The sequence below is a fragment of the Eublepharis macularius genome, chromosome 7, assembly GCF_028583425.1.
Source record: "Eublepharis macularius isolate TG4126 chromosome 7, MPM_Emac_v1.0, whole genome shotgun sequence".
Lineage (NCBI taxonomy): Eukaryota > Metazoa > Chordata > Lepidosauria > Squamata > Eublepharidae > Eublepharis > Eublepharis macularius.
The window spans coordinates 98,551,446-98,569,373 of NC_072796.1; the positions used below are offsets into that span (position 1 = coordinate 98,551,446).

The following is a 17,928-nucleotide window of genomic DNA, read 5'->3' on the forward strand; positions in this document are numbered from 1 at the left end:
AGAATGTTTTAAAGAGTGCTTATATAAACAAACCTGCAAAAGTTTTAAAAGTTGTGCTGTCCCACTTTCTGTCCCTATCACCTATTCATTATTCTAATTAAAATGATGAGACAGGATCCAATGAAAAAATGTCTGTGTGAGAAACACATGTGCAGTTAAAGATATCAGGATTTTTTTTTCACAGTTGGGATATTAAGTGCACTTACTGGCAGAGGTAACTTAGAGCGGAACTACAAGTGACAAAAGGCACAGATTGGACACTTGTCAGCTTCCCTCAAGTTTTGATGGGAAATGTAGGCATCCTAGTCTTGCAGCTTGGCTCTCTGACTGTTGTCCAATGGATTTTTTAACTGTCACTTGTCCAACATTCCGCCAAGCTGCCTACATTTCCCATCAAAACTTGAAGGAAGCTGACAAGTGTCCAATCTGTGCCTTTTGTCACTTGTAGTTCTGCTCTCAGTCTAAACTAATTTATCTCATGGGATAGTTCTACATAAGTTTGCTTTGGTTCATCAATTACTGTTCAGTTTAAAAAGTGAGTTCAGCAGTGGGAACTGCTGAGTGACAGATACAGCAAGTGAAATACACACACACACCCTACACATACGTACAGTTTGGGGTAGTGGTTAAGAGCACGGGACTCTAATCTGGAGAACTGGGCTTGATTCCCCACTCCTCCACTTGAAGCCAGCTGGGTGACCTTGGGCTAGTGACAGCTTTCTGGGGCTCTCTCAGCCCCACCCACCTCACAGGGTGTTTTGTTGTGGGGATAATAATGGCATACTTTGTAAACTGCTCTGAGTGGGCATTAAGTTGTCCTGAAGGGTGGCATATACATAGAATATTATTATTATTGTTGTTGTTGTTGTTGTTATTATACATACACACATTGAGAGAGAAAGAGAGAGAGAGAGAGAGAGAGAGAGAGAGTCCACAAGCTGAAATCCCACTATCAAAGGTGGTTTCAGTATTATATTTATTTATTTATTTATTTATGATTTGAAAAATATGTGTTTTATTAATATTAGAATGTTCGAATATAAGTATGAAGGACGTAGCTAGGAAATATTCTGGATTCTTCTTTCTTAAGTAATGTACCTTATACTCACCTGAGACCATTCTGCCATGACAAAGATATACATTGCATGGATATTTCACATGCAAGAAGGGAAATCCACTAACAGAAGCTGAGCCCTGATGAGTAACATTAGCCTGGAAACACAGCAAGATCATAGTCACGCTTTTATCTTCCTGTTGCCTTCATTTTGGCCAGACTTCCCATAATTTTTGCAAAAATGAACTTTGAGTAGAACATGCATAGAGACATTATGAGCAAATTGTTTCCTTACTGTATTATCAACAGTCATGTCACCACAAAGCTTTAAATGGAGGATTAAAATCTTAAAATGTATAGAAACGTTCAGATTTTTAAATTCTACCCCGACCGTGATGAACTTCACATGGCGGGCTTTCTCTGCTGCAACTGGCCCCAGACTAAGCTAAAGTTATTACTGAACATGTCAAAAAATGTCAAGCCAGGAAATGTGTTAATAATGAAAGATCACAGAACAGTTTGAGAGACAAATAGACTTTGGAAAGGATCTCTTCTTAGTACAAAGAGCTTCCCGAGCCATTAAAAAACAAATGGCCTATTTTCAATGGCTTTGGCATGTGGTTCTTTCCAGTTCTACTGAAGTGGTTTGATCAGATGAATATGTCCCATATGCAGATTCAATATGAGTGGAAATCCATTTAAGAGATCAGCCTTCCTAAAATATATTATGAAATGCAGTCATTGGAATTAGACATCAGTTAATGTTTTAGTGTAACCAATATCATCCCTTATGTGTTGGTTTATACAGTTAGGGTTCCCAGATGAGGTCCTGAATACTGGACCCCAGTAGGGGGGCAACACTCACCTTTTTTAAACATTCACGCACATTCGCTACCATCCCGGCATGATGCCATCACTATCAAAAGTTATGTCATCATGCCAGCCCGACCTCTGGGTGCTCAGGCTGGTCAGCCACTCCTGGGTGGCACAACACATCTGCAGGAGGCCAGCTGGGTAACAGAGCTGCCACTAGGGGGAGGGATCACATGTCCAGTATTTGGAGGTTGTTTTCCCCATACAATCCCCTCCAAATACCAGAACGTCCAGGTGAAAACTGTACACCTGACAACTCATATACAGTAGAAAGACATTGTGTTATGAGATTCGGTGTTTGAATGTCTAGGGGTTAAATCTGTATATCAAGATTTCAAATGCAGTCAGTTTATTGTTAATTCATTTCCACATCAGAACAAAACAAAAGGTTATTGAAATTCCAGCCTTGTTTAAGTTAATAATTGCATGTTTATTGATTTCTCCTAATGAAGACTGTGTCCACATATGTTCGTTAGAAATGTTGAAAGACTTGATGAGACCAAGAGAGCAATTCTAGACAGGTCTACTCAGATTCCAACTTGGGTCTACTAAATGGGCTTACTTCCAGGAAGCAGTGCAATTCTCAGCAAAGCCTTAGAATATTAAAATCAATGGGTTTTAGAAGGGTGTAACTCTGCTTCGGATGGCACTGTCATGGAATCATCAGAAATATCTTAAGTAGTGAAAAGGAGGTATTTACAATAGAATATCGAATAACAATTCCATGTGAAAGAAGTGAAAGGTCAGTTTAACCAGGGAAAATCTTGTTTATATTCAGCAAGATGTAGAGATCTTTATTAACAGATCTCTTACCTCCTCCAAATAACTGGGTGGGACATTGGGGTGTGTGTGTTGATTTATGGAATATCTTTGTGTATGATGTCTCACAAATAAAGTAGCTTTAACAATGATGTTTTTTAAAATTTAAATTGGGCTGCTGCAAGCCAGTAACATAGTGCATATGTTTTCATTTTTAAAATTCACTTAAGGATTCATATATGTACTACTCATAGACAGAGATTATTTAGCTAATTGCTTGATACTAATTAGTTCTAGTATATTAAGTATATTTTGAACACATGAATCTTGATTGGGGGAAAAAAAAGAGAACCACTCTTGCACCCATAAAGAGACCTCTTGGAATCCAGGTGACCTCATAATCCAAATAAATACATGCCTGCCAAATTTGCCTGTGAGCGCATGTGTTTTCATGACATGGCATACCCTGATAAAAGAAGAGGGGAGTCAGTTTCCAGTCATGGATAAAAATTGTACAGATAGAGAAATGTCCTTTTCTAAATTTTTGGCCAAATATGGTGAATGTTGAGTGGGTTATACATCAAACAGCTTGAAGAAAGCAAATACAATATTGTTAGCCAAGAAAAATTTGTTTCTACCTGCAATGAGGCAAGTGAATGGGTCATCAATTGGAAATCATAAACAATTTCATCTCCCAGATAACTGATCTCCTAGTTGTTTCCCCAAAATCTGGAGTTCAAACGCCCGTCATCTATATATGTCAACTGTCTCCAAATTCCTTTACTTATACCAGTATTATAGTGACTTTTTAGTGTAGCAGTATATCTTTCTTTGAGTTAATTTGGTCAATAAAGTGAACATATACCTGGAAACAACTGTAAAATGATTTGTGGTCTGATCTAGGTATGGTCTAGCCCACAGAAAGTTCCATGGGCCTTACTTGGAGAAAGGTGGGTTCTAAATAATATAGGATTGTGTCCAAGGCTGTTAATGTGATAGTAAGAAATCCACCTTTCATCTTTTCCACTTAAGAGCTAATTCAAACATATTGACAGAAATATTATTATTAGTTGCCTATGCTCGGCTGCCGTATAATGCTTCATAATACTACTTTGTGAGAAAACCACTTATTCAAAGTACTCCACTAGTCAAAATATGCTTGCATGTGTATATACCATAGTATGTAAGTTTTCATGATCAGGGAGATAATAATATCAGACAGTACAAGTAGCCATGTGGTTCTGCAGGTTACAGTTCCATAGTTGACTATGCCACGTAAATTATTAAATTTACTCTACAAAGTGATAACAATCAGCATTCCATAGCCTCAGCGTTATATGTGACAATATTTAAACACAATTTTGTTTCAGATTGGAAAAAATATATTTGAAAATTTTAATTAACTTTTTCCAGTGGTAATTAAAGAATGTCACATGTTTCCTTAGTTCCTCAATATGCAGAAATTCTGAAAAGAGAGATCTAAAATAACTGTGCTTTTTAATGGCTTGCAGGTAATTTGAATTGAGATTGTAGCTGTTAACTGTGGACTGGAAGACTGCCTTAATAAAATGACTGAAGAAAATGAGAAAATTGGCATGCTAAAACAGTCACTTACACTAACAAAATACAATGTTTATACAACTGTCACAAAACTTTTCAAACAGAAAACAAAAGTTGTTGATATACCATTGCACATAATATATTAAAATTTTGTGACAGCAAAATACAAAAGTAAAAAAAAAAAGAACCACAAACTTTGATTTCTAATTTTTCTGGCTCTGTTCTCATCTGTTCTTAGAATCCCCAAGGTTCTTAGAAATGATGACATTTTTGGATGTGTTTAATTGCATTATGATAAGGGCAGTCCAAAAATTGCTTATGAGCTCAGTACCTACAGTCCCCAACCAGAAGAGCTTCCCTAAGCTTTTCAGTGCAGGGACGATCTGTGAATGCAGTTATGTGCCTTGGAATTTGTCTGTTCACTGAAAGATATTCTGGGTACGTATATGCAAGTACTATGGATCCTTTTCTGTTATGAGTCACATTGGTAGGGATTTGCTTTTGTTTTACTTTTGTACAGCACTTCTCATATACTTTATGCAATCGTCAAGATCCAAGCTTATTTTGAGCTCTGAGTGGGGTCTGATTATGTGCCTTCATCCTTTGTTTCTGCTAAAAGCTTGACATTAGCAAGCCAATATCATGGTTTTATGTGGAGAACATAAAAAATGTGCCTGGTTCTATCTAGGACAAGCAACAAACAAGGGGTTGGTTCCAAACTGAATTTTATGCTAACGGACAGAGTAAGGTAATATGCAGCAATTCCCCTTTCCTGCTGCAGGCCCCTAATTTGCCGCTCATGGTGTTTCTGAGGGCCCCTGTCCCCCAGGATCAGCTTTTTGGGTAGATCAGGGGGCTGCAGCAGGAGTGGAGGGAGGGAGGAACAGGGTGTCCTACTGACAGAAGTGCCTTACACAAGTGGAAAATTTAGTCTGGGCCCAACCCATTGTCTCTAACATGGGTCATACTGAACGTATTGCACACATTGAATGAATGCCAAGTGAACCTCATTCAAGAAGGTCTGTTCCAAGAACTTGCTTAAAATACTCCCATTCTGTACATTTACTCTGGCTGCAACACAGTGATATTTATGTCTCGGAACAGCATGGTGCGTATGCATATTTATCATGTTCCTCTTATTAATTCAAAAGAAACAAATTTCTAGGCGCTCACACAGTTATTCACTGAGTGTCGGTTGGTCTGTTCTCTTGAACCAGAGACAAAGAGTAAGCAGCTTATGGTCTAAAGGTGGCAACAATCAAACTAATAATCAGTATGAAGCCTCTGAGTTGGCTAGGTGTGGTATAAAGCCTTCCATCTGCTTACTGTACTTCAGTTCCACAGAGACTCCACTAATCTCAGGGATCGTGAGCTAGAGCACATATGTCAGCTGTTCACAGCCCAATGGGAAATGGTTAGCACCACTACAGCTGCTCCTTTCCCTTCTTTACCCCCCCCCCCCCATGACAGGTTGTTCTCTTGACCCCATTTTTATCCACTGTTCCTCCAAGGATCTTTAGGAGGAGGTTTATAAAGTTCCCTATTTTGTCATCACAACAACTTTTTTTTTTATCTTGTAAGAAGTCTTGAGCACAAGGAACCTCATACCATTTTCTTGAAAGAAGGGCAGGAGAAATACAGACTGACAGGCAGACAGGCAGAGATCATTTTGTTTGTTTAGAACATAGCGAAGGGAATGACTGAATGACATTTGTGTATGCCTTCAGCAGTTCATGAGTCACTGTGGCTAAGAGTCAGCGTGATGATGAATGAGTTTCGATATGGGAACCTAAGTTCAGATTCATATTCAACTGTGAAGGCTTGTTGGTTCTGAGACTAAGTGGCAGCTCCTAAAACCCCAAAGAAAGGAAGGGATGGGCATAAATGCAATACATTATCTATTTAAAGCAACTTATTCATGTTTGGTTAAAAATCCATCATGCTTAGAAGAACAAGAATGGTAGAAGAGAACCAACTGGAAGGATCTGGTGGCATACATCTGCCATCTCTTTTTTTCTGTCTCTTGCATAATTCATTATAATTATCATTATCCAGTATAGCTAAAGAATTTCTGTTATTCCAGGTTTGGGATGAAAATTTAGCTAAGTCTGCAGAAGCATGGGCAGCAACCTGCATTTGGGACCATGGCCCTTCCTTCTTGTTGAGATTCCTAGGACAAAACCTCTCTGTAAGAACTGGAAGGTAGGCAGATAACTTTCATTTGATGCAATTTGAAGACTGTTGTACTGATACTGATACAGAATTCCTTGAGGGGCAATAAGTACTGCTGGTGCAGGTGAACCTTCCAGCCAAAGGTATCTCTCATTTACATGATTCTCCGTCTTTATACACACAATCGAATTTAATCATATAGCAACCAGTGAAACAGAGAAGCCTGTTTGTGCAGGAGTTCTATATATACACATTTTAGGACAAGTTAGGCTCTGGGTCAACACAGTGTTCTTTGATGCAGCAGTTCTTATTTTGGTAAAGAAGGTTTTTGCTGTGGTCCAAGATTACATGAAGTTTAAAACAAACAAGGGACACAAACTTTGACACAAACTCAGTCTCCACATAAACTTGCCTTGATCCAACTCCCATGCCTTCATACAAAGCAAGCTCCATCCTGATCCAACTTACTGTTTCCTGCTGAAGTTCATCTCAAGTACAGCTCCATGTCAAGCACCATTGCAATGGTGTAGTAGTCACTTGTGCTGCAGATCCAGGTTATGCATTGGTAAATAAGTAGCAGATAAAATGTTGAATAGCAGGATTTGAGTCCAGTGGCACCTTACAGACCAATAAGATTTCCCGGATGAGAGCCAGAGCTCCCTTCTTCATATACATGAAGGAGTGGAGATTCCTGAGACATTATATCCTATCCAGAAAGTGGGAGGGATGTAGGAGGAAGGGTGTCAGGATGCAAAGGTACAATGATGCTTGATTAGATGGGAGGGGTGTAGCAAAGGATGTAAAAGTACAATGATACAATACAACTGGATTAGAGCAGAAATTAGCATCTGTAATGAGATAAGAATCCTATGTCAATATTCAATGTTTGTGTGTGTCATTGTTTTGAATTTATGGATGAACACAATTTCAGCAGTCTTTACTATGTGAGATTGTAAAGTTAGTAGCTAGCTCCCAAAGAAGAGGCACATGTTCCCTGATTAGTTTATTAATTTGACTTACTTATAAAGTGCTGAATTGTTTGCAGTTTGTCCCTCTCTGTGCTTTTGTCAGTCCCCTTTAAATGACTGACATGGGATACATTGCATGACCTGCTTTTTCATTTGGTGCAGTCAGCAGAATCTATCTGTGAGGTGATTTCAAGAACTGCTCACAAAATTATCTAGGCTTATGAGCAGACACTGAAGGAACACAGTGATACTTAAGTAATATGTCTCAACTCAAAATCTCAGTCTTTTTCTTTTAACATTATGCCTTTTTCAAATTGGAGGTGACAGTACATACAGGTGGGAGAAGACAAGATAGCAGTGCAATGTTGCAGGTGGATGCACCCATTATAGTTCCGATGAAAGCACAGCCGTTCAGTTCCATGATTGTGACTGTTGAGAAGGATGTGAGCTGAAGTGGCATATAATCAAGCATAGGTACCTGGATTATCTGTAGTTAGCATCATTGTATGAAAGTGTTCACATTACGCAAAGCTATTCATTAGACAGAAGAATAATATAACTACATTTTTAGATAAAGCACTTTAGATATGTAACTTCATATTTCATACATCTATCTTGGTTTTATAAGCTTACTTTTCATATATTTTATACAGACCACACATTTCACTCAGTAGGATCATAAAAACGTTCCTCCGTTTTTCTCACTACCATGATCACTCAAACAGCTATGCCTGTCCCCCTTTGGGTGATCAGCTTGCCTTTTGCATTCTCAAGTATATGACCACATAATCACATCAGAGTATTTATGTACATCATTTATGTGGAATATTAAAAATGTTCTGATTATTATTATACTTAGATATCGATCCATTCTCCAACTGATAAAACCTTGGTATGATGAGGTGAAGGACTATGCCTTTCCATATCCTCAGGACTGCAATCCAAGGTGTCCTCTGAGATGCTACGGGCCCATGTGCACACATTACACACAGGTTATTGTTCTTAGATTATATTTTAACTCAAAGTTTGTCTATGTATGGTAGATGCGTTGCTTTTTAATTTGAACTTTAACCAAATAAAACTGCCATTTCTCTAGATGGTTTGGGCCACTTCCAATCGAATAGGCTGTGCAATTCAGACATGCCACAACATGAACGTCTGGGGATCAGTTTGGCGACGAGCTGTATACTTGGTATGCAACTATGCCCCAAAGTAAGTGCTCCATTTTAATTCCATTTACTTCTATGTATTGCATTCTATCATACCATCTGATTAGTTTGCCTCCTCTTTTTATCTAGTTTCCTATTCTCTATTTTTTCTCGGTTTCTATTTGGGGCATCTTTCTGGTGCCCGTGTTCATGAACAAATAACTGTGGTGGTTTCTCTTCACTGTTTGCATACACAAAAAATGTAATTCAAGGAAGGTGAACTTTTTGCCAAAAATAACATTACTGTCCCTGGTCATGAACATTTCAGAGGCACTACTTCAAATTTCAGTGGAGAGAGAGGAACAGAAAGATTTCACTGGATGTGGAATGGGCAAGACTTTCAGTAAGATTTAAAATACTGATGTAGGATATTTTAGGATTAAATTAAAAAACTTAAAATGCCTTATGAGGACTAGTTATGATCACTTTGTATGGCTTTTAATAATTCAAACTTTTAATTTCTTCTGCATTTCAGTTTAACTTCCACATCTATTAGCCATGCGGAGGGGCAAAGACTAATATACAGCATTTTTGTAGTGCGTTCTGAGTTTTCAAGATGTTCGTGTTACATTATCTTGCCATTGTACTTTCAACAACCCTCAGAATCAGGGCAGTATTATTATCCCCGTGTTACAGATGGGAGTGGGGCTGATGTTGACAAACTGAATCTTGACCTAAGGTCTAAGTTTATTGTAGAGACAAGATTCAAACCAGGGACATCAGTTGAATCCACATTACTCAATCTAAGTCGCATGTTCCCCGCATGCTCCACGCAATCCCGAGTGCCGGTCACATTACCTCATTAAACAGATGCATTTCATTCGCATTTCTCCCGAATATGTGGTAACAGGTTTTCATCGGGAGTTTCACGGTGGACATGAATGGGCAAATGCGCAATTTACGCGTTTTTTTTTAACCCCCCCCCCCTTCCTGTCTCTCTGGCCATTCCGAGAGTTCCTATTGGCTGATTCAACTTTCAAGTGCTCCGTAGTCTGCAAAAGACTGTTTTTGACTTCATAGCGTTGGATTTATTGATCATGTTGTTTCTAAATCAAATCTGGTCATTTGAAAAATCATTTTGGGGTGAATCCCTCCTCAGAACGGACTCGCGAAACATCCTTTTTAACTGTTTTTTATTTTTCTCTGGATTACTGTGATATCGAAATTACGGTGAATCAATCATTCGAATTTAAGAAAACACAGAGCAGGACCTCCATCACACCTCCAACACCAACCAAACCCACTATCCACTAACATCCACAAAGAAATCTCCACAAAATGCTTGCCTTTTTATAGTTATTTCAAAGCCCCTGCCAGAAAACGTGAACCATTTGCTTTCACGGTCATGTGTTATATTGCTTCATTGATGTTTCCTTATAAGGCGAGATCGAAATAACGGAAAAGTCAGTTAAAAAAAAAATAAAATTAAAAAAGCGGATATTCCAGTCTCTGTGTGACCATAGGAGCGCACAAGAACAACACATTTGAGGATGGAATGTGACCGGAGGGGAGAAATTTGCGGATTGAAGACAAACGCAAAAATACCGGGAAAAATGCGGGTGAGAGGTGAATGTGGATTTGGCCATCCTCAGTTTGTGGCTCAGTTTCTTCCACCAGCTCTCAGGACTATGATATGATCAAGACGTAATATCCTTTTGCCATGCCTGTAAGACAGAGATGTTCCACCAGACATATGGTTGAGGCCAGTCTTAGGTTTTTTAGAAATGCTTCCCTACCAGTCTCCCGCCAGGGGGGGCATACAACCATCTTCCTCCCTTACATGTGAAGTCACAATAATGATACAAACTTGCATCCCCTCCCCCCTCTTGATTATATTATGGTTGAGAAAAGTGGAGGCGGCTGCCATCTGAGATCCTGAATGTATTTGTATTGTTGATTCTGGTTTTAATGCATTTAAATGCTTTATTTTTGTATTATTTATATTTTGTAATGCGCCATGAGCCCGCTTGTGGGGAGAGCAGGCTAAAAGTCAAATCGATCAATGAATAAATAAATATATGACATCCTCAAAAATTTCAGTCACTTAAGTACTAGAATATTCAAATCCTGCTAATCACTGCTTAAAAACTTATTTATATTCATTTGAGGTCACCACAACTGCCCATCCACTGAAAATAATTTGTATGGCCAGAAATGATGTATTATTAAAAACAGACAGCAGCTTTGCACCCAATATCAAATTCTGTTCCCTTTCTCTTCCAAAATATAAAACCCCCTACACATAGCAAATGAAAAATCAACTTTATTGATCAAACTGTAATAAAAGTGTTCTTTTAAATTACTAAACAATATTACTTTTTTTCTCAGAGGGAACTGGATTGGAGAAGCGCCATATAAAGTAGGAGTGCCATGTTCTGCTTGCCCTCCCAGCTATGGAGGATCTTGCACTGACAATTTGTGCTTTCCAGGGGTGACGTCAAACTACTTATATTGGTTTAAGTAAGGTGGTGAAATATTTCAACCACTGTTACAATAGAATGATTATGTAACTAAATCTTGTATATGAATTTTGCACATAATGTATATATATATTATAATAATGATAACGTACGTTGTGCGTTTAAGATGTAGCATAAATCTAGCTACCCCTGCTGAACTGATAGACACCATTAGACACTACTAACAGTGGGTTAAATATGCATTAAGAGAAAGGAATGAAGAGAAAGAAACACTATGCAACAGGCTGATCCACAAACAAGCAAGACTAGAGCACTTGGACTAATGAAGATTCACCAATAGGAAAACATTGTTTTCTAAGACAGGGTTGGGTAAATAAGTCAGGCCTTATTTGGAAGCAATCTTTTTGTATAAGATATTTTGAACTTTAACAGTGTCTCCTGGCAAAATTGTGAGTGGTAAAGGACATGTAAGCCTATAGGCTATATAAATAGTCATAGCTAGTAGAAATTGGCCAGGTAGAAAAGTATCATATATGGGTTCTGTCTGTGAGTGTGTGCATGTGTGCTATTGTTTATGACAAAGTAATTACAGTCTAACAAAATGAAAATCCTGAACTAAGTATATATAAATTTTTTTAAAAATCAGACATCCTGTTCTTAAATTATAATAGCATACAGTTGTATAGGTTTATTGCTATAGAATCTAGATAGTAGGACTCCCACAGCTGTTTTCTCAAAAACATGTGCACTATTATAATTGTTGTTCAATGTTATGAACTGATATTAAGGCAAACAATTGGATATGTCACTGCAGCTGAAGTGATATCTATTACAAAAACAGTAAAACTATCTTGGCTATGGCATTCTTGTCACACCTCTGCACCTTTAAAAAACTGTTACCAAAGACCACAGCTTCTCCTTAAGATACTGCATGGCATAGCATCTCCCCTAAGTATTGCCATGCATGCATATGCCTTTGCATCAGTTCTTCCAGCTGGTGAAGCACAGCTGATGGCCAGTATCAAGGATCATGTACAGCATGAGGCCTGAAGTATGTCAGCCCTTGAGATGCCAGGACCAAATATATGCTACCTGATATTTATATCCTTCTCTTCTCTACCACAAGGACTTTCAGTCAGACATCCCTTGCAAATTCCATGCTCTGAATGCAATTCTGAAATGTATGGTGGTCGAATTCAGATTGTGACCAGAGCATGTAAGAATGGCCATAATTTACTTATTTATTTTACTTCATCTCAGCTTTCTCCTCAATGGGTACCCAAAGCAGCTTACATCATTTTCCTCTCCTCTATTTTCCCCTCACTATAACCCTGTGAGGTAGCTTAGACTGAGATTATGTGACTGGCCCAAGGTCACCCAACAAGCTCAAACTTGGGTCACCCAGAACCTAAGGTGTGTCACTTTAGCCACACTGCCTGTTGCTGTACCACACTGGCTCTCTGTTAAGATTAACAGAGAGATAAGATTAAGATAAGCCTTCCCTATACTTTTTCCTGATCTAAATGGCCTCAGGGAACTATTTGTCCTGGAGAGGAAGCCCACATGTTTCCCAAGTGGGGAAAAGAGTGGTTCCCCAGGGCTTTTTCAGTTTGGGAAAATGATATGGGGGCAGGGGTATGCACACAAGTCCCAATGCAAATTGGATCCCCACATGGCTGGGAATTAGGTTCCAAGCATCGAAGTTACAAGGCATATCTGATTGAAAGTTCTTTTGGTAGACTGGGGGAGGGTGTGAGGAGGATAACATAACATATAGTTTGGCCCAGGTATAATTTCACAGTTTTTAACAGGGAGTCACTGAAATTTACGTACTCTGTGACAAAACAAGAATATCAGAGACATGTACTCTTATTGAGTTAAACAACAAGTCTTGTGACTGGCTTTAATAATTATGGAGGTTTAAAAACAGGTTACTTTGTTATAATAACATAGTATAATTCATATGTAGTGTCAACTTCAGCTGGAAAGCAAAGACCCAGACTTTGCTTCTCAGTGGAGCACAAATTCATTTAGGTGTCTTTGGATGGGTCAGTGCCCCTAGATAAAAATTTTCACATGACTGATATTGTTCTTGGAAAATAAAATAGGGAATTTACAATGCAGTCCTAAACAGGGTTACTCTAGTCTGTGCCCATTGATTTCAATTGGCTTAGACTGGAATAACTCTGCTTAGGATTGCACTGTTAACTTATCCTAATACATATGCATGTTTCACAGTGTTCTGCTGAGCATTTTTCATACTCACATGACAGATGGTGATCGAGCAATAGCTCTGTAAAAGTACAGAGATTGATTATCTCACATCTCGATTGTCAATGTATTGACAGGCGCGGCACCCTGAGCACTGGGAAGAGGAATGGTCAAAATGCCAACCCAACATTAATTATTAATATTTGAAAAAAAGAGAATGTCATAAAAACTGTAATGACTTCTGGAAATAACACAGTATGCTTTCTAAACAAATAATAATTGTAAAGTTATTATTCTGTAACGTAGCTAAGTATTACAATGGATATGGCTATATTTATATACATATATGTTATGGTAGTGTTACTCTTCTAAGTTAAATTTTCATTAGCTAGTTCTGAGGAGTAGTTTCTTTTAAAAACATAGGTAATGAAACTTTGCCTTCTCTAAACAGGTGTGCAAATCTTTTCATAATATACAACAGTGGTGCTAACAACGGGCGAAACCCTGGCTCTTTTGAAACCAGCAATATTTTAATGCCTTTTTCAATGAAGCTGGGATTTAGCTCATATATCCATTCTACGCATAATGGACAGCAGTAAGAAACAAGTACAAGATAAGCTATTTCACAAGAGCAGCTTCTTTTAAAACAGGCAGCAAGTTCTGGAGGGTTCAACTGAACATTTTTCATATGGCAGGGAAGCCTTTCAATAAATCAAATATTTAACATATAATTGAAGGCAGATTTCCCATTTTAATCACATAGAAGGCCATTGTAAAACTTTCTGCTGTGTTTACTTGAACTCCTATAATCCTTATTCTCAGCTTTTTGTGGGGTTATGCCAGTGGTGTTTAAATTGTATCCCAAGGAATGCAATTTAAGGTGCAGAAGACTCAGAGCTGTAGGGATAAAATGCAGCTCAAAAACAGGGTGCATGCTCTGCATGCAGAAGGTCCCTGGTTCACTTGCTGGCATTTCCAGCAGACAGAGAGCAGCTGCTGGGAAACACATTTCTCTGCCTGAGATCTCCCAGCCAGAACAGTCTTGAGCTAGAAGAACCAGAGATCTGGCTTAGCATAACAGAGCTTCGTGTGTTCAAGGGACTTCGGTGACATTCCACAAAGACGAATTCCTTGGATTTTTTAATTTGGAGAATAATAATGGCAGACAATCTTCCCTTGAAGACAGCTAGAACAATACATGCCTTGTAAAGTCCAAGGAGAATGCTAGGTATGTTAAAAGTTGCACTCAGCGTATGACTTGCAGAAGGCTAACAGGTTTCTCTTATGACCTATGTTTGTTGGCAGATACCAAAGATAAATATGTTTCTACAAAGAGAGATATGGGTTCCTTGGAATATTAATTGATGTGAAATATAGGAAGTTTGAAAACCACTGGTTTGTATAATAGCAAAGCTGAGAAGTGTTAATTTGCTTTCATGATAGGTATCAATGGTGCTGGATAGATTAGTTAAATATGAAGTTGTGTGTATTTGCTAGAAACAAGGCAGGGATTCAATTCTTGAATGAACCTGGATAATCATATTGCAACTGTCTGAAGTTGAAGCCACACAACTGATGTTTTCCTGTATTGCTAGCTATGTACACACGATAAAACATAGGAACATCAGCACAAACTTGGACATATGCAGCTCAAGTTTCATACTTCACAGAAAAGGAGAAGGTCTGGTAGCTAGGTCTTTGGACCTCTCACTGATTCCAATGGAATTTCTATTTCTTTCAATGTTCTCACTTTAAAATAGCTGCCTATGAGTTGCAACAGGCTGGGGTAAACTGATTAATCACTTTGCAAGCTTTCTGGTTAAAATAGATATTCTGTTGGAAAATACTTTTGGATGTAAAAGCAAATATTTTCAAAGAAATTAAAACAGAGTAAATGTTAAATTGATCTTCAAACTGTATGATGAACTTAGAAGAGACATAAGAATAAAAACCTACAAGGATGTCCAAAACGTCTTTAGCAGAGCAGCTAGCTTTTAATACCATAATAATTGCCTACGTTTTTTTGGCTGACTTCCTTACCAAACAACAGCCAGTAGCCACATTTTTGGTGCTAGTCTTTCATGTTTGCAGTGTTAACTGTACACAGTGGTGTTAAATGTGTTTTTCTTATGTTTTCCTTGACTAGGAGTTTTATTTTTGATATTACCAAATATGCGCTGGCAATTGTCACTTTCCGTACAAGGAGAAGCATTGCATCCCATAGGATGACAGTAATTTTCTTTCAAAAAATCATCAATAGATGTGAATTATTCAGATGAGAACCAGTGGGAACTATATATACTTAAGAGGCAAAAAGGGGGGTTGCCAAAATAACCCACAACCAATCACATCAACATTAGGCAATTCTTATGGTTGCCAAATGGATTTTTAGTCAGAAAATGAGAGAAGAACATGTGCCATGTAAATATTGATTTAGATTAAAAAGGGATTACATTTGTTCAGTTGTTCTTCTGGGAAATATATAGTAGTACAAAAAATATCAAAAAATAATAATGTGCCGAAAGCTTACTGTCTTGGGGGGTAAGTAAGGTTACAGATTGTTGTTGTTTCTTGAGTCACTTACAAACTTCCACAAAAGGATGTCTCAATAGGCCTCTTTCAACCAGTGAGATAAAATCTAACAGTGCAATCCTAAATAAAGTTATATACTCCTAAATCCATTGAAGATAATGGACTAAGAAGGGTGTAACTCTGTTTAGGATTACTCTAGTAATGTTGCAGTGCACACAATGTATTACAAACCAAGACTGTCACTGCTCATTTTAGCTGCTATATTATTAATTGAGCTGATGTTCAGTTCAGGCAAATTGTCTTAAAACGATCATGATAATTGTAGATTACAATAACAATAAAGCACAATCCAGGCAACATTAAGCACTTTAAGAAACATTGCTTTCCATAATGACTTAAAAGGCATAACTCTGAGTCATGCCCATGGTTTATAAAGGCATCATCAAAATAATGAACGTGTTCCATGACTTTGAGTTCAGGAGCTAACTAACAGTGCAATCCTAAGTAGAGTTATACCCTTAGAAGGCCATTGAAGTAAATGGGTTTAGAAGGGTGCAATTTTGTTTAGGATTGCATAGTAAATGCCCAGATTTTTATGTGTCATCCTAAACAGAGTTACACTCATGCTGCAGCTCAGACTATCTAAATAATTGTGGCTGAGAGCACAATATTAGGTCATTTAACTGATTTTGATTTTTACAACATAACACACTGAATAATATAGTCCTTGAACAGGAAACATGACAAAAATCTACAATTTCAATCAATATGTTTTTAGTATTTGACAACATGGAAAATATCACTAACATATCACATCAATTATCTTTTCAGGTTATGTTCTTTGATAAGCTAACTTCAAAGCCTATTTACATATGCCAAAGGCAAAAAAAACCCTTTGCTGTTCGCACCGGTTTTGAAGTTATGCTATTTTAACAGGTCTTGTTTACTGCAGTTCTATAACAGTATAGGATGGTAAATGGCATGAAGACTGTGGATATTATCTGGAGTTATTTTTCAGATGCTGCTTAATCAATACTAAGTCAAAATTACCCTGTCCAATTAGTTTTATTTCAGTTTTTGGGGTCATTTTGACCAGAATGTCAGTAGATTCTGTGCTATGTTGAAAAATGTCTCTAGATAATTTCACAGTCCTTCTGATCATTCTTTCACATGGATCTATAATGAATATATTCTGTGCCTCTGAGTTCAGAATATAATTTAATGATGTACAACACCAAGCTGTTTCTCAAGTATGCTGTCTGCCAACAACAACTTATACATGCCACAATTGATAGAACATCACACAATGAAGCACTAAGAAACTGATGAAAATAACTCTTATCTAATTCATTACCTTGCACTACCAGCATTGTATCTACCAAAGACAATTTAAGAGGTTTTTACACACTGTACATCAAAAATATTTTAAGTGTGACAGATGTAAAGTTGCAAACAAAGCTATCATGCAAGTATGCTCATTAAGAGGAGCAGATTGGCTGGACCAACACTGGTTGTCAGTCACATAAGTAGCCCTGATAAGATGACCTAACAGAAGATATGTATTCACATTCAGATTGCAAATAAATGCATTCAGTTTTGTTTTCAAACTGTTCAATCTGTCTCTGTTTACATGGTTTGTTTCCTGTATAGCAACAGTGTTCTGATGATTTCAAGAGATTGACTATCACACCTGTAACAGAAGATATGCTTCTTGTTATCTGAAACAAAGACTTAATCTGTTTTTGTATGTATTAAAAATCTTGTTTCTCTTTATATTCCCTTTGTTAGGGCAGATCTTTACCTTCAAGATTTCCTAAGAATAAAGTTCATTGTTTGACACTGGTGTTGCAATGAATAAACCTACTTTTTCCATATTGTTTTGATTACATTACATTGTGGAATCAAGGCAGCCTTGTGGGTATAATTTGGAACATCAGAATGTACCCATCTGCTTAACATTTGCAGCTACGTTCTCGGTGAAAGTAAATCTTAGATTGCCATGACTTAGGGATGCATCCCCCGCTCCCACCCTCCACCCCTTGCCCCCGCTTACCTGGCCAGTGGGGGGAGGGACGTGCCTCCTGGAGTGCGCCACGTTCTGCAGCAGCCAGATCCGGGCTGATTCGTGCCTGATTTGGGCTGAATCAGTCCGGATTCAGGCTGAATTAGGC

The 17,928-nt window shown here is 37.9% G+C and overlaps 1 protein-coding gene across 1 annotated transcript in view; it reads left to right on the top strand.

Annotated features, from left to right (window-relative positions):
- Positions 1-17,629, top strand: part of PI15 (peptidase inhibitor 15) — a 31,133-nt gene extending 13,504 nt beyond the window's left edge. Inside the window, exons 3-6 of the mRNA XM_054986032.1 lie at positions 6,330-6,448; positions 8,246-8,378; positions 8,483-8,598; positions 10,923-17,629. Of these exons, the coding sequence (XP_054842007.1) occupies positions 6,330-6,448; positions 8,246-8,378; positions 8,483-8,598; positions 10,923-11,058 (504 nt within the window). The 3' untranslated portion in view covers positions 11,059-17,629. The remainder of the gene's footprint in view (positions 1-6,329; positions 6,449-8,245; positions 8,379-8,482; positions 8,599-10,922) is intronic.
- Positions 17,630-17,928: the final 299 nt, after the last annotated feature.